This window comes from Bufo bufo, chromosome 6 (assembly GCF_905171765.1).
Source record: "Bufo bufo chromosome 6, aBufBuf1.1, whole genome shotgun sequence".
In the NCBI taxonomy this organism is placed as follows: Eukaryota; Metazoa; Chordata; class Amphibia; order Anura; family Bufonidae; genus Bufo; species Bufo bufo.
Window position 1 is genome coordinate 286,033,990 of NC_053394.1, and position 16,745 is coordinate 286,050,734.

The 16,745-nt window shown below is 45.7% G+C and overlaps 1 protein-coding gene across 2 annotated transcripts in view; it reads right to left on the reverse strand.

Annotated features, from left to right (window-relative positions):
* Positions 1-16,745, reverse strand: part of DBF4B (DBF4 zinc finger B) — a 43,793-nt gene that overhangs the window by 23,629 nt on the left and 3,419 nt on the right. For both annotated transcript variants that reach the window (XM_040436491.1, XM_040436492.1), the window contains exon 3: positions 14,929-15,062. In XM_040436491.1, the coding sequence (XP_040292425.1) occupies positions 14,929-15,062 (134 nt within the window). The remainder of the gene's footprint in view (positions 1-14,928; positions 15,063-16,745) is intronic.

Consider the following 16,745-nt stretch of genomic DNA (forward strand, 5'->3'; position numbering starts at 1 on the left):
TATTTTGAGCACAACATCGATAAATCTGACATTTCTCAACTTTCCAAAGCCACACAGCCTTTTGTAGACACTTCTGAAAAGTATCTAGCAGGGTACAAAGGGGGAGATTTATAAAAACTGGTGTAAAGGAAAACTGGCTCAGTTGCCCAGAGCAACCAATCAAAGTCCACCTTTCAATGGGCAACTAAGACAGTTTTCCTTTACACCAGTTTTTATAAATCTCCTCCAAGGTGTCTAATAGGGTTGTCAAGATACCAAAATTTTGATACCATAAAAAGTATTGTGATACTTGATACCACGCAAAAATAATAAAAACGCCAAACAAAAGCCACGTGCATTCCGCATTTTATGGAACGTTTAGCCCATAATAGAACAGTCCTATCCTATTTTTTGTGGGGGGCCAAGGTAACAAAATAAATGGTGAATCACGCGGTTTTTATTTTTAGTGTTACAGCGTTCACCGCATAGGACATTTTTTAAATATTTTAGTAGTATGGACTTTTTTTGACGTGGCGATACGGATAGGTTTATTTTTCGAATTGCCGCGATTTGCGGGATCGCATGCCCCATCATTGCGGCTGGGTATGTAATACGGACGGCACCCCCTGCCTACATTTGAATAAATGGGTTTATTATATTCATTGGTAGTGCAGTGGCCACAGCCCCTCACCTCCTCCTCAGCGCTATATCCTCATTGGTGGCAGCCGTTTCACAGTGGGGAGGGAGGGACTGCATCCTTCTCCATTGTGCTGCTGAAGAGAACATGGTGCGCACCCAGGACGTGCGTAGGGTTGGGCGATATACCGGTTTTTCGATGTACCACGATATAAAAAAAACGGCGATATCGCCGTTTCCTAATACCGCGGTATATTTCGTGACGTCAGCTTTAAAAATTGAGTCCGCGGCGCCGCTGCCCTCCCCCATCATTATCTATATCTACCAGCGGCTCCTCCTGCTTGCTCTGAATGTGCTGTGACTGTCTCCGCCCACCGACCGACGTCTAACGTCGGAATCAGGTGACGCCCCCAGGCTGAGACTAGAGCAGCGCAATACATACAGACTACAGCAGCGAGTGGTAAAAGGTTTGTAATGTCACTCCAGTCCACTCTGCCTATTACCCCAGTTATATGTCTTGGCCCACAGCCCACTCAGTCCTTCATGCCTGCCAGTGGCTGCATGCTCCGCAGTGAGCCATCTTGAGTCCCTCGACTCCCTCCAGGACCTCCCGGCTCCCCCATGACATGATGAGCATGACCAACAAGAAAGAATTATGGTGGTGGCAGCCTGGCAGGCAGGTGACAAGTCACAGTCCCACAAGTGGCCATAAGACATGGGGGGGGGGCAGCTGCTGCCCCCCAGCCCCATACTCTAACTAAGTAATGTCTCCTTTTGCGGCTGCTGCAGGCGCAGCTGCCCCCATACTGTATGTAATGTCTCCTTGCGGCTGCGCTCCTTGTGGCCCCCATACAGCATAACGTCTCCTTGTGGCCCCCCCTACAGTATAACGTCTCCTTGTGGCCCCCCATACAGTATAACGTCTCCTTGTGGCTTCCCCCATACAGTATAACGGCTCCTTGTGGCTGCCCCCATACAGTATAACGCCTCCTTGTGGCTGCCCCCATACAGTATAACGCCTCCTTGTGGCTGCTCCCATACAGTATAACGCCTCCTTGTGGCTGCTCCCATACAGTATAACGCCTCCTTGTGGCTGCCCCCATACAGTATAACGTCTCCTTGTGGCTGCCCCCATGCAGTATAACGTCTCCTTGTGGCTGCCCCCATACAGTATAACGTCTCCTTGTGGCTGCCCCCATGCAGTATAACGTCTCCTTGTGGCTGCCCCCATGCAGTATAACGTCTCCTTGTGGCTGCTTGGCTGCCCCCATACAGTATAACGTCTCCTTGTGGCTGCTTGGCTGCCCCCATGCAGTATAACGTCTCCTTTTGGCTGCCCCCATACAGTATAACGTCTCCTTGTGGCTGCCCCCATACAGTATAACGTCTCCTTGTGGCTGCCCCCATACAGTATAACGTCTCCTTGTGGCTGCCCCCATACAGTATAACGTCTCCTTGTGGCTGCCCCCATACAGTATAACGTCTCCTTGTGGCTGCCCCCATACAGTATAACGTCTCCTTGTGGCTGCCCCCATACAGTATAACGTCTCCTTGTGGCCCCCCATACAGTGTAATGTCTCCTTGTGGCCCCCCATACAGTGTAATGTCTCCTTGTGGCCCCCCATACAGTGTAACGTCTCCTTGTGTTTTTTTCTTTAAAACGGGTATTTATTGCGATATATATCGTTATCGCGATAAATTTTTTAATATCGTTATCGTCTGAATATTTTTGATATCGTCCAACCCTAGACGTGCGTGCCATGCTTTGTAACTGATGCTAGGCTGCGCAGTATCGCAGCCTAGTATTGGAAAACACAAATTGCTTACCGGTAGAGATGAGCGAACTTCTGTTTTAAGTTCGGCGTCTAAAGTTCGGCTTCCGGTTAGCGGAGGATCCCGATATGGATTCCGAATTCCGTTGTGGTCCGTGGTAGCGGAATCAATAATGACCATTATTGATTCCGCTACCACGAACCACAACGGAATTCGGAATCCATATCGGGATCCTCCGCTAACCGGAAGCCGAACTTTAGACGCCGAACTTAAAACAGAAGTTCGCTCATCTCTGCTTACCGGTAATTGTTTTTCTTGAAATCCATGACAGCACCCATGCGTGATGGACCTCCCATCCAGGACAGGAAACCTGAGGATATAAAAAGTTCACACCCCCACCACACCTGATTTGCAAGGAAAAGACCCTCCGGAGGCGTGATAAAATAAAAAAATAAAAAAAAGAGATAGACCCCAGCCAGGGAACCAATACGGTACATTCTTTCCCTAACTAAACTGGGATATATTAACTCCCCTCACCCATGACAGCACCTATGCAGACTAAACTATGAATTTAAAATTAGGGGGGGGGGGGGGGGAACCACAGCTTGCAGTACCTTTCTCCCAAAGGCAACATCAGAGTCCAGATGCAACCTGTAGTGTTTTAAGAAAGTATGGGGCAAAGACCATGTGGCCGCTCCGCAAATCTGAGATAAGGAAGCCTCCGCCCATCTTGCAATCGAAGCTATGGACGCTTTCTTTCCCTTACCAGATCCCTGAAACTGGATAAAGAGATTTAATCTATTCTCCAATCCTTAGCGGATTCCAGGTAAGTGATTAAATAAACATCTTCTAACGTCTAGAGTCTCTAGTCTAGACCATGAAAATTTTGTTCTCTAGAATTATTGGGATTAACACAAAAAGAAGGTAGAATTATGTCCTGGTTTCAATGGAAGTCAGACACCAACTTAGGGCTCTTTCACACCTGCGTTCTTGTGTTCCGGCATAGAGTTCCGTCGTCGGGGCTCTATGCCGGAAGAATCCTGATCAGGATTATCCCCATGCATTCTGAATGGAGTGAAATCCGTTCAGGATGCATCAGGATGTCTTCAGTTCCGGAACAGAACGTTTTTTGGGCAGAGAAAATACTGCAGCATGCTGCGCTTTTTGCTCCGGCCAAAAATCCGGAACACTTGCCGCAATGCCGGATCCGGAATTAATGCCCATTGAAAGGCATTGATCCGGATCCGGCCTTAAGCTAAACGTCGTTTCGGCGCATTGCCGGAGCCGACATTTAGCTTTTTCTGAATGGTTACCATGGCTGCCGGGACGCTAAAGTCCAGGCAGCCATGGTAAAGTGTAGTGGGGAGCAGCATACTTACCGTCCGTGCGGCTCCCCAGGCGCTCCAGAGTGACGTCAGGGCGCCCCAAGCGCATGGATCATGTGATCGCATTGGACACGTCATCCATGCGCATGGGGCGCTCTGACGTCATTCTGGAGCGCCCCGGGAGCCGCACGGACTGTAAGTATACCGCTCCCACTATGGCAACCAGGACTTTAATAGCGTCCTGGCTGCCATAGTAACACTGAAAGCATTTTTTTTTTTTTAAATCAAATCGTTTTTATTAAGCCAATAAAGACAAATTTACAGAAAACAATACATTGTCTTTTCTTACTTTATCCACTATGTGGAATCAGTGTACAGCAGTATCATATCAATACCAACACATTTATAAATCATGCAACAGCATGTGACATATACACACCCAGAAACAAATATAGACCAAGAGTAATAAATGTCTAGACCCTCCCAGAACCCCTCCCGTCCACCCCCCCACCCATCCCTACACCCACCCTGCCCTGTAAACTAGTCTTGAACCAATCAGAGCCTAAATAACCACATGAGTATGAGATAACCATTCACTCCACAATTTGTCAAACTTCTGAGGACATCCTCTCTTCACATACACCCCTTTTTCCAATACCAGCATATCATGCACCTTCCTCTCAAACTCTCCCAGTGTAGGCGGACTCCCCTGGATCCATCTCATAGTCACCAGCTTTCTGGCCACATACAGCAACCTTCCCACTGCCACCTTGACCGATTCAGTCCCTCCAATCTCAGACACATAACCCAATACGCACACCTTAGGGTCATTTTGAATTTTCAACATCATTTTACTATTAATCATATTCCTTACGTCATTCCAATAGTTCCCAATTACTGGACAAGACCACAGCATATGTAGCAAATCCGCACCTTCTTCCATACATTTCGGACACTTGTCATCAGATCTTACTCCAACTTTTTTAAGGAACACCGGTGTTTTGTATACTCTATATATGATAAATAGTTGGGACAGTTTACCCTGTTCACTCAAGGACACCCTGGGGACACTTTCCAGTATATCCTCCCATTTATCCTTAGCCATATCCCCCAAGTCAGCCTCCCATTTCTTCATTCTTGAGAGCGGAAACCCCTCTAAGAATTTATCAAGTAGAAGAGCGTATACCTGTGATATCAGCCCTCTCTTTCCCCCCCCCCGTCAGAAGGACAAGCTTATGAACCGCCTCCATTTGGGCTATCACACATCCTTTCCGTAACGTGACCTCAAGAGCATGCCTCACCTGAAGATATTTGTAAAACCATTCCCTAGGGATATTAAATTCCTGCTGCAGGTTCTGAAATGATTTACAAATCTTGCCCTCAATTAATTGGCCAATTCTCATCACTCCATGGGTTTCCCAACTTCTAAGTCCAGACATGGTAAAAAATTCAGGCAATAGGTGATTATTTCTAATAGGGGAGAGTTCGCTAATTCCACCTACACCTCTCAATTGCTTCACCCTTGCCCAAATCTTTTTCATGAGTTCGATAAGAGGGAGTTTTCCCCTTCCAGCATGCATACCTGACCCTTCTAGAATACCCATGAGGTCCCGACTGCCCAACCAATGCTGTAATATCTGCCCAGTCATATCCGGCACTTGGAAGCTAATCCATCCCTTGAAATGCTGACACTGGGAAGCCAAAAAGTAAATCCATGCATTAGGAACAGCCAGGCCACCTTCAGACTTGGCGTATTGCAATGTTTCCAATTTAATCCTAGCCTGACCATATTTCCAAATGAGATCCCTGAATATAGAATGAATTTTCTTAAATCTATCTAGGGGGATCCATACGGGAGCATTGTTCAATACGTAGAGCAGCTGAGGCATCATAACCATTTTTAAAAGGTTCACTCTACCTACCACCGAAAGAAAGAGTCTACACCATGACCTCACCTTTAGCCTGAAATTAGCCAGCAACGGGGACAAATTAAGGTCCTCAAAATCTGACAGTCTAGGTGTTATATACAGTCCCAAGTATTTAAATTTATCCACCCAGGGAACCAGACTATCTGCTTGTCTACCTGACAGGGCCTGCCCATCAATTGGCATCAAAGAGGATTTTTGCCAATTTATCCGAAGCCCAGAAAAGCCACCAAATCTGTCAATCAATGCCATGGCCGCATCCAGGGACGCACCAGTATCACCCATAAAAAGCAGAGTGTCATCTGCGTACATAGCCACCTTGTTGTGCAGCCCACCGTATTTAAACCCCTTTATATTTGTTGATAAACGAATATGTGCCCCTGGCCAGGGCGAAACGGTCTGACAACCCTCCATTAGCTCTGATTCTCGCCTTGGGACTAGAATATAGGACCTTTACCCACTGAATGAACCGCGCTCCAAAGCCCATGGTTCTCAAGACCCCCACAAGTAACTCCACTCCACACTATCAAACGCCTTGGCGGCGTCAAGAGCAAGCAAGGCCCTATCTCCACAATCATCTGCCGGAATACTCAGACTAGTATATAACCTACGAAGATTAATAGCTGTCGATTTCCCAGGCATAAACCCAGTCTGGTCCGGGTGCACAATAGTCAGGATCACTTTGGACAGCCTGTTCGCCAACACCTTCGCCAGGAGCTTAACATCAGCCGTGAGAAGCAAAATTGGTCTATAGGAATCCGGAATTTTAGGATCCTTCCCAGGTTTAGGTATAACCACAATTATAGCTTCCTGCATCGAATGTGGTAGCGAACCTGCCTCCAATGAGTGCTCAAGCACCTTAAGTAGTTCAGGAAGTAGTATCCCCTGCAACTTTTTATATACCTCTACTGGGAGTCCGTCGGCTCCAGGCGCCTTACCGTTCGCCATATCCCCAAGTGCGGCTTCCAGTTCCTCAAGTGTAATCGCTCCTCTAGCCTTTCTCTATCCTCCTCTGACAGCACCGTTAACTGTGCCTCCCCCAGAAAATCATTCAGCGCCTCTTCAGAGCTAGAACCAGTGGAAGTATATAGAGATACATAAAAACTTTTTAGAATATCTAATATTCCTTTTGTGTCCTGACTACTGTCCCCCAAGTTATTTTTCAGTTCCTGAATACATGAGGAGCCTCTCTGGGCCTGAGAAACCACCGACAACAGATGACCCACCTTCTCACCTTCTTCAAAGGATCTCTGACGATAAAAACTCCTCTTTCTCTCTGCGGCCTGCAGTAAATGACACCTCAGCTGCTCCTGAGCTACCGCCAGTGCCTCACTATTAATCAGGGTGGGGAATCTACCAAACACTCTCTCAGCCTCCGCCACTAGGACATGCGCCTTAACATCCGCCTCCCTAGATCTAGATTTGTGCTTGCTAATTTCTTTCATCAAGACTCCCCTCAGGAATGCTTTCATGGCGTCCCAGACCCCCGGTATCGATGCCGTCCCTGTATTGATAGCAAAAAATTCCTTAATCTCCAGAGAGATCCCAGACAAATCGCCCAACACATTCAGCCAGTGTGAATTACATTTCCACAGCCTCGGTCCCTGTCTGAGCACCCCCAGGCACAAGTCAATCTGCACCAGAGAGTGGTCAGACAACGACCGAGGATGATAGACAACATCTTTAACCAGTGGCAGCATAGCATCATTGACAAGGGCCATATCAATATGTGTGTTCAAATGCTTTCAGTACACTTGCGTTTTTCCGGATCCGGAGTGTAATTCCGGCAAGTGGAGTACATGCCGGATCCGGACAACGCAAGTGTGAAAGAGCCCTTAGTCATTTTAAGGCATTTACCTTCTTTCTTGCCCATCTTCCAATATCTTTGTATAAGGAGGGAAGGCTGAAAGGGCCTGGATCTCAGAAACTCGCCTAGCAAATGTAATAGCTAACAAAAAAAGTCATTTTTAAAGTAAGCATCTTGATTGGTATCTCCTTAATAGGTTCAAATGGGGAATAAGTCAATGCAGTTAATACTACAGTTGAATCCCATGGGGGAGACAAAAGGTCTTAAAGGGAACCTGTCACCGGGATTTTGTGTATAGAGCTGAGGACATGGGTTGCTAGATGGCCGCTAGCACATCCGCAATACCCAGTCCCCATAGCTCTGTGTGCTTATATTGTGTAAAAAAAACGATTTGATACATATGCAAATTAACCTGAGATGAGTCCTGTCCCCGACTCATCTCACGTACAGGACACATCTCAGGTTAATTGGCATATGTATCAAATCGTTTTTTTTACACAATAAAATCACACAGAGCTATGGGGACTGGGTATTGCGGATGTGCTAGCGGCCATCTAGCAACCCATGTCCTCAGCTCTATACACAAAATCCAGGTGACAGGTTCCCTTTAAAGAGGGCCGTAATCTGGAGGCCACTGATAGAAACCTTTTTATCCAAGAATGCTCTGCTAGTTAAAAATCGTAGAAAAAAAACTCAGGGCCGCTACTTGGACTTTTAGAGATGTATTTCTAAGGGCTCTTTCACACTTGCGTTCTTTTCTTCCGGCATAGAGTTCCGTCGTCGGGGCTCTATGCCGGAAGAATCCTGATCAGGATTATCCTAATGCATTCTGAATGGAGAGAAATCCGTTCAGGATGTCTTCAGTTCCGGAACGGAACGTTTTTTGGCCGGAGAAAATACCGCAGCATGCTGCGCTTTTTGCTCCGGCCAAAAATCCGGAACACTTGCCGCAAGGCCGGATCCGGAATTAATGCCCATTGAAAGGCATTGATCCGGATCCGGCCTTAAGCTAAACGTCGTTTCGGCGCATTGCCGGACCCGACATTTAGCTTTTTCTGAATGGTTACCATGGCTGCCGGGACGCTAAAGTCCTGGCAGCCATGGTAAAGTGTAGCGGGGAGCGGGGAAGCAGTGTACTTACCTTCCGTGCGGCTCCACGGGCGCTCCAGAGTGACGTCAGGGCGCCCCAAGCGCATGGATCACGTCATCCATGCGCATGGGGCGCTCTGACGTCATTCTGGAGCGCCTGGACTGTAAGTATACCGCTCCCCACTACTACTATGGCAACCAGGACTTTAATAGCGTCCTGGGTGCCATAGTAACACTGAACGCATTTGGAAGACGGTTCCGTCTTCAAATGCTTTCAGTACACTTGCGTTTTTCCGGATCCGGAGTGTAATTCCGGCAAGTGGAGTACACGCCGGATCCGGACAACGCAAGTGTGAAAGAGGCCTTAGATTCTTGTCCAGGCCTGCTTGCAAAAAGTTTAGTATGTCCGGTACACAAGGTGCCTGCAAAGGGTCAGGAGACCATTCTAAAAATTTAGAGAATGTATCCCAAATCTTAACATACTTTTTAGCAGTGACCTCTTTCCTACTGGCCAGTGAAGTGGAAACTACCTCATTTGACAAGCCCCTCCTAGCCCATATTATCCTTTTAATTTCCAGGCTGCTAGTTGTAAAAGACCTGGTCTGGGGTGAAAAACTGAACCCGGATACAGAAGGTTGTCCCACACTGGAAGCATCCATAGGGGTTCCGTCGCTAAGTTTTGTACCATTGAGAACCAGGCTCTTTTGGGCCATCTTGGAGCTATTAAAATCAAAGAAGCCCACTCCTGGATAACTTTCTTCAGGACTCTGGGATCGAGTAAATACGGAGGGAAGGCATATCCGAACTACTGATCCCATGACTGGGCTAATCGGGAAGTCCATTCTGTTGAGTGAAAAATATCTGTCCACTTTTTTGGTTTCCGTTGTCGCAAAAAGATCTATAGTTGGTAGACCCAACTTCTATACTATAAGCTGGAAAATTGAAATGTAAAGGCACCAATCTTCCTGCTTTAACTCTTTCCTGCTCCCAAAAAAAAATAAAAATAAAATATAAAATCGGCATTGTTCTTCCCTCTAAGGTGAACTGCTCTGAGAATGAACTGGTTCCCCTATGCAATTTGAGAAATCTCATGGGATAACATCGATAGATCTTTTATTCTTGTGCCCCCTGGTGGTTTATACAAGACACTGCTGTTGTATTGTCTGAATATATTATTACAGTTCTTTCTGCCAATGTTGATGTAATTTTTAATATAGCCTCTTTTATTGCACTTATTTCTTGGTAGTTTGAGGAACGGTTTCTGGACTGAATGTTCCATCTTCTCCCCCTGAATGGGCTCCCCATTCCCAAGGTCTTGTGTCCGTGGTGATTGCTATCGGATTCTGAGACACCCAAGGGCATCTAAAGGATAAATTTGTTGGGATTGTCCACAATAGTAATGACATCCCTGCTACTGAACTCAGATGAAAGTTGTAGTCCAAGGATAGGGGAGAACCGTCCAAGTTCTTTAGAATGTCCTCCTGCAATGGTCTTGAATGAAACTGAGCATAGGTTACCACCGGGATGGCGGATATCATTAAACCTAGTACTGAAATAGCCTGTCTCCGGGAACACCCATAACTGAGAAAAAAAGATCCTGTATTTTGTCTACCAATAACATCACCTTCTGTTCTGGCAGGAAACATCTCTGATCCTGGGAATTTAGTAGTATCCCCAAAACCACGCATCTCTGAGAAGGAAGTAACTTGGATTTTTTCCAATTTATCTTCTATCCTAAAGATTCCAGAATTACACACAATTGATCTGTCTCCGGCTTCAAAGACGATTCTGTCTGGGAAATTATTAAAGGGAGTCTGTCATCAACATTTCACGTTTGTAACCCTTCCCATAGCTTTCAAGCATGCTTACAGTTAATAAAAACGTTACCTTTAGCATCAATCCAGCCTTTTCTTCACTTTCCCCCGCCCCTTCCTTTCCCTCTGACCGCCTATCTAACTTGTTGTTTAGCCGAGATCCCGCGCCTGCGCAGTCAGTCCGTCGGTGCATGTGCACTGCGATGACCATTCCTTGTACGGCATCACAGTAATTAATGCGCATGCACCAACTTCGCGCTGTTAGCCGGCGCATGCGCAATAGTTACTGTGATGCCGTACAAGGGATGGGCATCGCAGTGCGCCGGCCGACGGACTGACTGCGCAGGATCTCGGCGACACAACAAGTTAGTAGATAGGCGGTCAGAGGGAAAGGATGGGTGGGCGGAGGAAAGGAAGGGGCGGGGGGAGTGAAGAAAAGGCTGAGCTAGCAGGGCACCTACGAGCCCTCATTTGCATATGCTACAAAGATGTTTTTTGACGGTTTTATAAGTCCAGGATTGATGCTAAAGGTAACGTTTTTATTAACTGTAAGCATGCTTGAAAACTATGGGAAGGGTTACAAACGTGAAATGCTGATGACAGACTCCCTTTAAAAAGTCATCTGAATAAGGGACTAGAGTGATTCTTTTTAATCTTACATAGGCTGCTACTTTCGCTTAGGGCTTTGTATTGTAGATGAAGAGAGCCCTGAACCCAAACTGCCGTTCTCAAACATTTTTGGGAGCAGATACTGATTGGGACATGATAGTACGCCTCCTCTAGATCTATACTTGATATCCAACAGTTCTGGGGGAGGATATTTATGGCAGATGTTAAAGTCTCCATACTAAATTTTTTGTATCTCAGATTCTTGTTTAATCTCTTTAAATTCAAGATTACTCTGAAGGAACACAGTCTTTTTTTTAAGTGGAGAATAGACCCCGATTCCTTTTTCTGCCTCGGTACCTAAACTTACCAAAAAAACTCAAAATTAAAGATTTTTCGGCTTCTTTTGGATTCTTGGTTATTATAAAAAAATAAAAATAAAAAAATCTTCCTGTGGCGTGAGGAATTCTATTTGAAACCCTCTTAAAATGTCTAAGGCTGATTTCACACTAGCGTTTTCACTGGATCCAGCAGGGTTCAGCAAAAACGCTTCCGTTACTGATAAAACAACTGTCTGCATCCGTTATGAACGGATCCGGTTGTATTATCTTTAACATAGCCAAGATGGATCAGTCATGAACTCCATTGAAAGTCAATGGAGGACGGATCAGATTTCTATTGTAGCAGATTGTGGCAGAGAAAACTGATCCGTCCCCACTGACTTGCATTGTGGTTCATGCCGGATCCGTCTTGCTCCGCATCCCCTGGACAGAAAGCAAACAACAACATGTTGCGGCTTGCTCTCCGGTCTGGTAACGCAACTAAACGGAACGGAATCCATTTTGGAGCATTCCGTCCTGTTCAGTTTTGTCCCCATTGACAATGAATGGGGACAAAATGGAAGCTTTTTTCCGGTATTGAACCCCTATGACGGAAATCCATACCGGAAAACTAAAACGCTAGTGTGAAAGTAGCCCAAGATCTCTTTCCAGGCCGGGTAAAAACAGAGTCCCCTTTTTAGGTGCTAATCCTTAAAAAAACTGGTCAGCAATGGATTTCGGCTGCCTAACATCCTCCAATTGCATTGTCGTATCTTCAGTGGGAAAAAGTGCTCTACCCGCTTACTCTTCAGAAGAATTGCTCCCCACATCACTAGATGCATCAAAATTTCATTTATCTTCATCTGAAAAATCTGAATCAGAATCCACACTCTGTCTAGTGCCACATGCGGTTTTAGGGGTTTAAGGGAAGCTCTAACCTCTGATTTTACCAGCGCCTTGATATTTTTTCACATAGATTGAGACTCTTCCAATACTAACTTCTCAATACAGGATTGACAAATTGGTTTCAGATGAGAAGCAGGCAGCATACTTTTACAAATAGAACACTCTCTGTGCTTAGTCTTTACAGTAGTTTTTTTTAGGAATTCTAGGCACCTATAATAATTAGCCAAAATGAATCCAATCAGCAATGCAAGAGAAATAAAAGGACTAATCTCACCCTCTTGGTAGCTGTCCCCCACTCCTCAGGCCAAAGTACCGGGCTTCATGTTCTGAAGGGCTCAATAGGGTCGGCACGGACTGCATCTCCTGTTTCAGACATTCTCAGAAGGAGGAATCCTGCACAGCACAGTGTGCAATAAGGTTGGCTGGCTGCTGTGCCCCACTGCCCATTTATATACTGCTCGCCAGGTACTCTCTCCTGCTACTGCAGATCCCAGCCACGTATCCCCAGTTTGATCCGGCATGGGCAAGAGCTGCCGGCATCATGACGCCGCTCCAACGTTTCTACTGCACATGCCCACGCCCAGATGCTGCGGCCATCTTTGAAAGTCCTCCACGGTGTGATCAAACATGGGGAAAACTGGGAGGAGAGGTGGAGGAACAGCAGGCTCGACGGGCGGCTCCCCAAAGAGTCTTACGTCGCCATAGGAAAGGTCACCCACGGACTAAAAACCTGGATCCTCCACAGCCATCTTGATGTGAACTTCTTCAGAGGTAGGTTCCCCAGGACCTCCTATCCGGAGGACAGGAAACCTGAACTGAGGTGTGGTGGGGGTGTGAACTTTTTATATCCTCAAGTTTCCTGTCCTGGATGGGAGGTCCATCTCGCATAGGTGAGGAAAAAATAGCAAATTCCGGTTTTAAATCAATCCGGGTCTAAAAGTATTGAGTGCAACCCTAGTCTCTAAAATGGAACCTGGCATATTTTTTTATTGTAAATCTTCCCCATAATGTTGAACACTACCTTTCTCCAGCTTACAGTAATCTCTGTTGAGCATACCTAAGCTGTTATGACCATTGCTAACAACCCAAAGGGCATGCCAGGCTCCAGCACAGTCATCCTGCATGGCCATGGCAATAAAGGAGAGGGAGGGGCTGGCAGAGGAAACAGGAGTGAGGGCGCAAAAAGTGGCTTCGGCCTGCCCTCGGTACACAAACGCATAGCTGTGGTTCACCTAATTAAAACGCTGTTTTTCTTGTTGATCTGAGGCTCAGTTCCCGAGTTATGATACTTTTTCTTAATATGCAAATTAGGCCTTTGGTGCAATGAGGGTGTGTCACCATTGCTGTTGCACCAAAGCTCCACTTATTTTTATGGCCAGCCCCTCCTTGGTTGCTTTTCCACTGCCTAGCCCTGTCAATCAAAGCAGTGAGGGAGAGGCTTGTCACAGAAAGGAGTGGAGCTTGGGTGCAACAAGAGCAATGGCGATGCCCTCATTGCGCCAAAGGCCTAAATTAGCATATTAAGAAAAAGCGCCATAATGCAACTTCATTGTAGAAATGCCTATTATTGTCTGCAAAACGGACAAGAATAGGACATGCTATATAATTTGCAACGGTAGCACAGATGTGGACAGCAAACAGATGACTTCTGTGTGCTGTCCGCACTTTTTGCTTCCCCATATAAAAGAAACAGGCCAAACGGATGCACATTTCGTATACGTTTGAACCATTTCCGTCTGCGATCTTTTTTTTTTTTCCATCTAAAAAAAACAAAAAAAAAACTAATGGATCATGGACAGAAATTGCTCAAATGGATGCCAAATGTGCAACAGAATCTTTATATATATATATTTTTTCTTTAACAGGATCTTATTTTGTTTCAGTTTTTCGGACAGATCAAAAGAACAGAAAATGAAACAGTAATGTGAACTCTCCTTTAGGCCTCTTTCAAACGAGCGTGATGGATTAGCTCCGGATGCGTTCAGTGAAACTCGCACCATTTTGCAAGCAAGTTCAGTCAGTTTTGTCTGCAATTGCGTTTCAGTTGTTCCGTTTTTTCCGTGCTGGTGCAATGTGTTTTTCACTGAAGGTTTACAAACAACATCTCCTAGCAACCATCAGTGAAAAATGCATAGCATCCGCACTTGCTTCCGGATGCAATGCGTTTTTCACTGAAGCCCCATTACCTTCTATTGGGCCAGGGGTGCTTGAAAAACACAGAACTGATGTGTGAAAAAAAATAAAAATTAAAAAAAATTATTCAGTGCGGGTGCATTGCAAGTCATGCATTGCACTCGTGCGGAAAACTCGCTCATGTGAAAGGGGCCTAACTTCAATGGGTTCATGTGTTTGTTGCGCACATGGAAGAAAAACAAGTTCGTGTGGATAAGCTTGAAGCAAAAATCTTAAACTTTACTACCAACTAACAACTTCCGATTTACTAGTAATGACCATTCTTAAGTTCTGGGTGCAGCTGTACTCAAACTGTGCAGACACTGAACAAGAAGGAAAGGCTGACAGATTTCTGAAGCCTCAGCTGATCAAAGAAGTATGACACCAGTACAATTTGGTCTGTACCGATGCCGATGGTGTAGAACACTCCACTGCTAAGGTCTTGCTCTTAGATCTTTGAGTGTTACCATCATTAATCCCTGGATGGACATTTCTAGAACACGGAGAAGTCACAGTGCTTTAGGCTTTCTAGCATGTACAGACTAATATTACTGTGCAGAAACTTATTTTACTCACCCCACCCAGGCTGCTTATGGCTTTAGTTAGGAGCCGAGTCTGCTTGTTGTGGGGAAGATCCAGGTAGAACAACTTTCCTGTAAAGGTGATTATTTTCCTTCTGTCCAAAGTCATACTCTTTTCTGGATGTCGACCTTCAAACAAACACAAGAGTGATAATCGTTCTGTTACCATGTACATCCAAACCTACCAGAAGAACCATTAAAGGAGTTGTCTCACCTCACAGTTACTAAGGCGGGACGAGACACAGTTCCGACCACTCGCGGCTGGGAAACAGAAGAATGCTCCGGCTCATGGCAGGTGCGTGACAGCTACTGGAGTATAGCACTACAAGCTATACGGTTTCAGTAGCCCTCATGCATGGCACTCCGCTGTTTCCTGGCCTGGAGGTGGTCAGAACGGTCTCATCTTGCCTTAGTAACGGCAAGATGAGACAACCCCTTTTACTACCTGAAAATATGGAGTGATGCCCAAACACCACACATACATGTATACATTTACATACAGAAGTGTTACGCACTGCGTAATCAATAACCTGCAAAATACAACCGGGAGCAGTAAGGCTAAGCTCTGTCAGGTTTTCCCTATGGTACCTTCTGAAAAAAGGCCCTGGCAAAGACAATCTAGAGACATATTCCTACTCAGGCTCTTCTTCAGTGTTAACCAAGGAGTCTCATCCTAATAGGGCAAAGACCCCATGGGATTTATACCCCTCTTTAGCACTGCAGTAATAGAGCTCATGCACATGAAAGCATATTTGGTCCACATCCGATCCGCATTTTTTGCAGATCGGATGCAGAACCATTCATTTCAATCAGGCCACAAAAGATGCAGAAAGCACACTGTGTACTGTCCCCATCCGCGGCACCACAAAAAGACAGAACATGTCTATTTTTTGTTCATTTTGCAGACAAGGACAAGACTGCTACAGAAGTTAAGAAAGAAATGGTGGCATGCACTTGGCCGGGATCTATGCTTTGCTTTACGCAATTTGCGGATTGCAAAACATTTATGGCCGTGTGCATGAGCCTGTAAGCAGTTAAAGTAGAAGGAAATGATAAGGGGAGAAAAATAAATTGCCTATGCTAAGAAGAAGTTACCTTTAAGGGATCATGCACACGACGTTGTTGTTTTGCGGTCTGTTTTTTTCACGGATCCGTTGTTTTTCCGTATCTGAGGTTTTTTTCTTCCATTCCGTTATTTCACAAAACATATCCGTATGCGATCCATTTTTAAGGATCGGAAACGAAAACAGTAACTTATTAAACACCAAGCACATAAGCAATATGGGCTGGGCATAGCATTTCTACAGTATGGCTCTGCAAAATACGGATGTGTTCCGCGTGCGTTCCGTATTTTTAGCGGACAGATTGACTTGAATGCGGCCTCGAACCGTGATTTGCGGACAATAATAGGACATGCACTACTTTGTGCGGAACGGAAACGGAATGCACACGGAGTACCTTCCATTGTTTTTGCGGACCCATTGAAGTGAATGTTCCGCAAAAAAAAAAAAACACGGAACGGAAGCAAAAAGAAAATACGTTTGTGTGCATGAGCCCTAACAGTGTACTTCTACGCTGAGATAGAAGCATTTCAAGCTGTAGCTCCCAAGCCTGAACAGACAGTCTGATGACAAGTCCCCTCCTGACTTTTGTCAGGTGCCATCCAGGCATGCCAATGCACAAACAGGGAGTCACTATTTTTGCCTCCCTTACCAAGTGAAATATAGTTTTCTCCCAGTTGTCGTGTGGGGGGTTGCAGCATCCACTTTGCTGGAGATTACTGGCGTGACATAATGAGTGAGTGACAAGGGT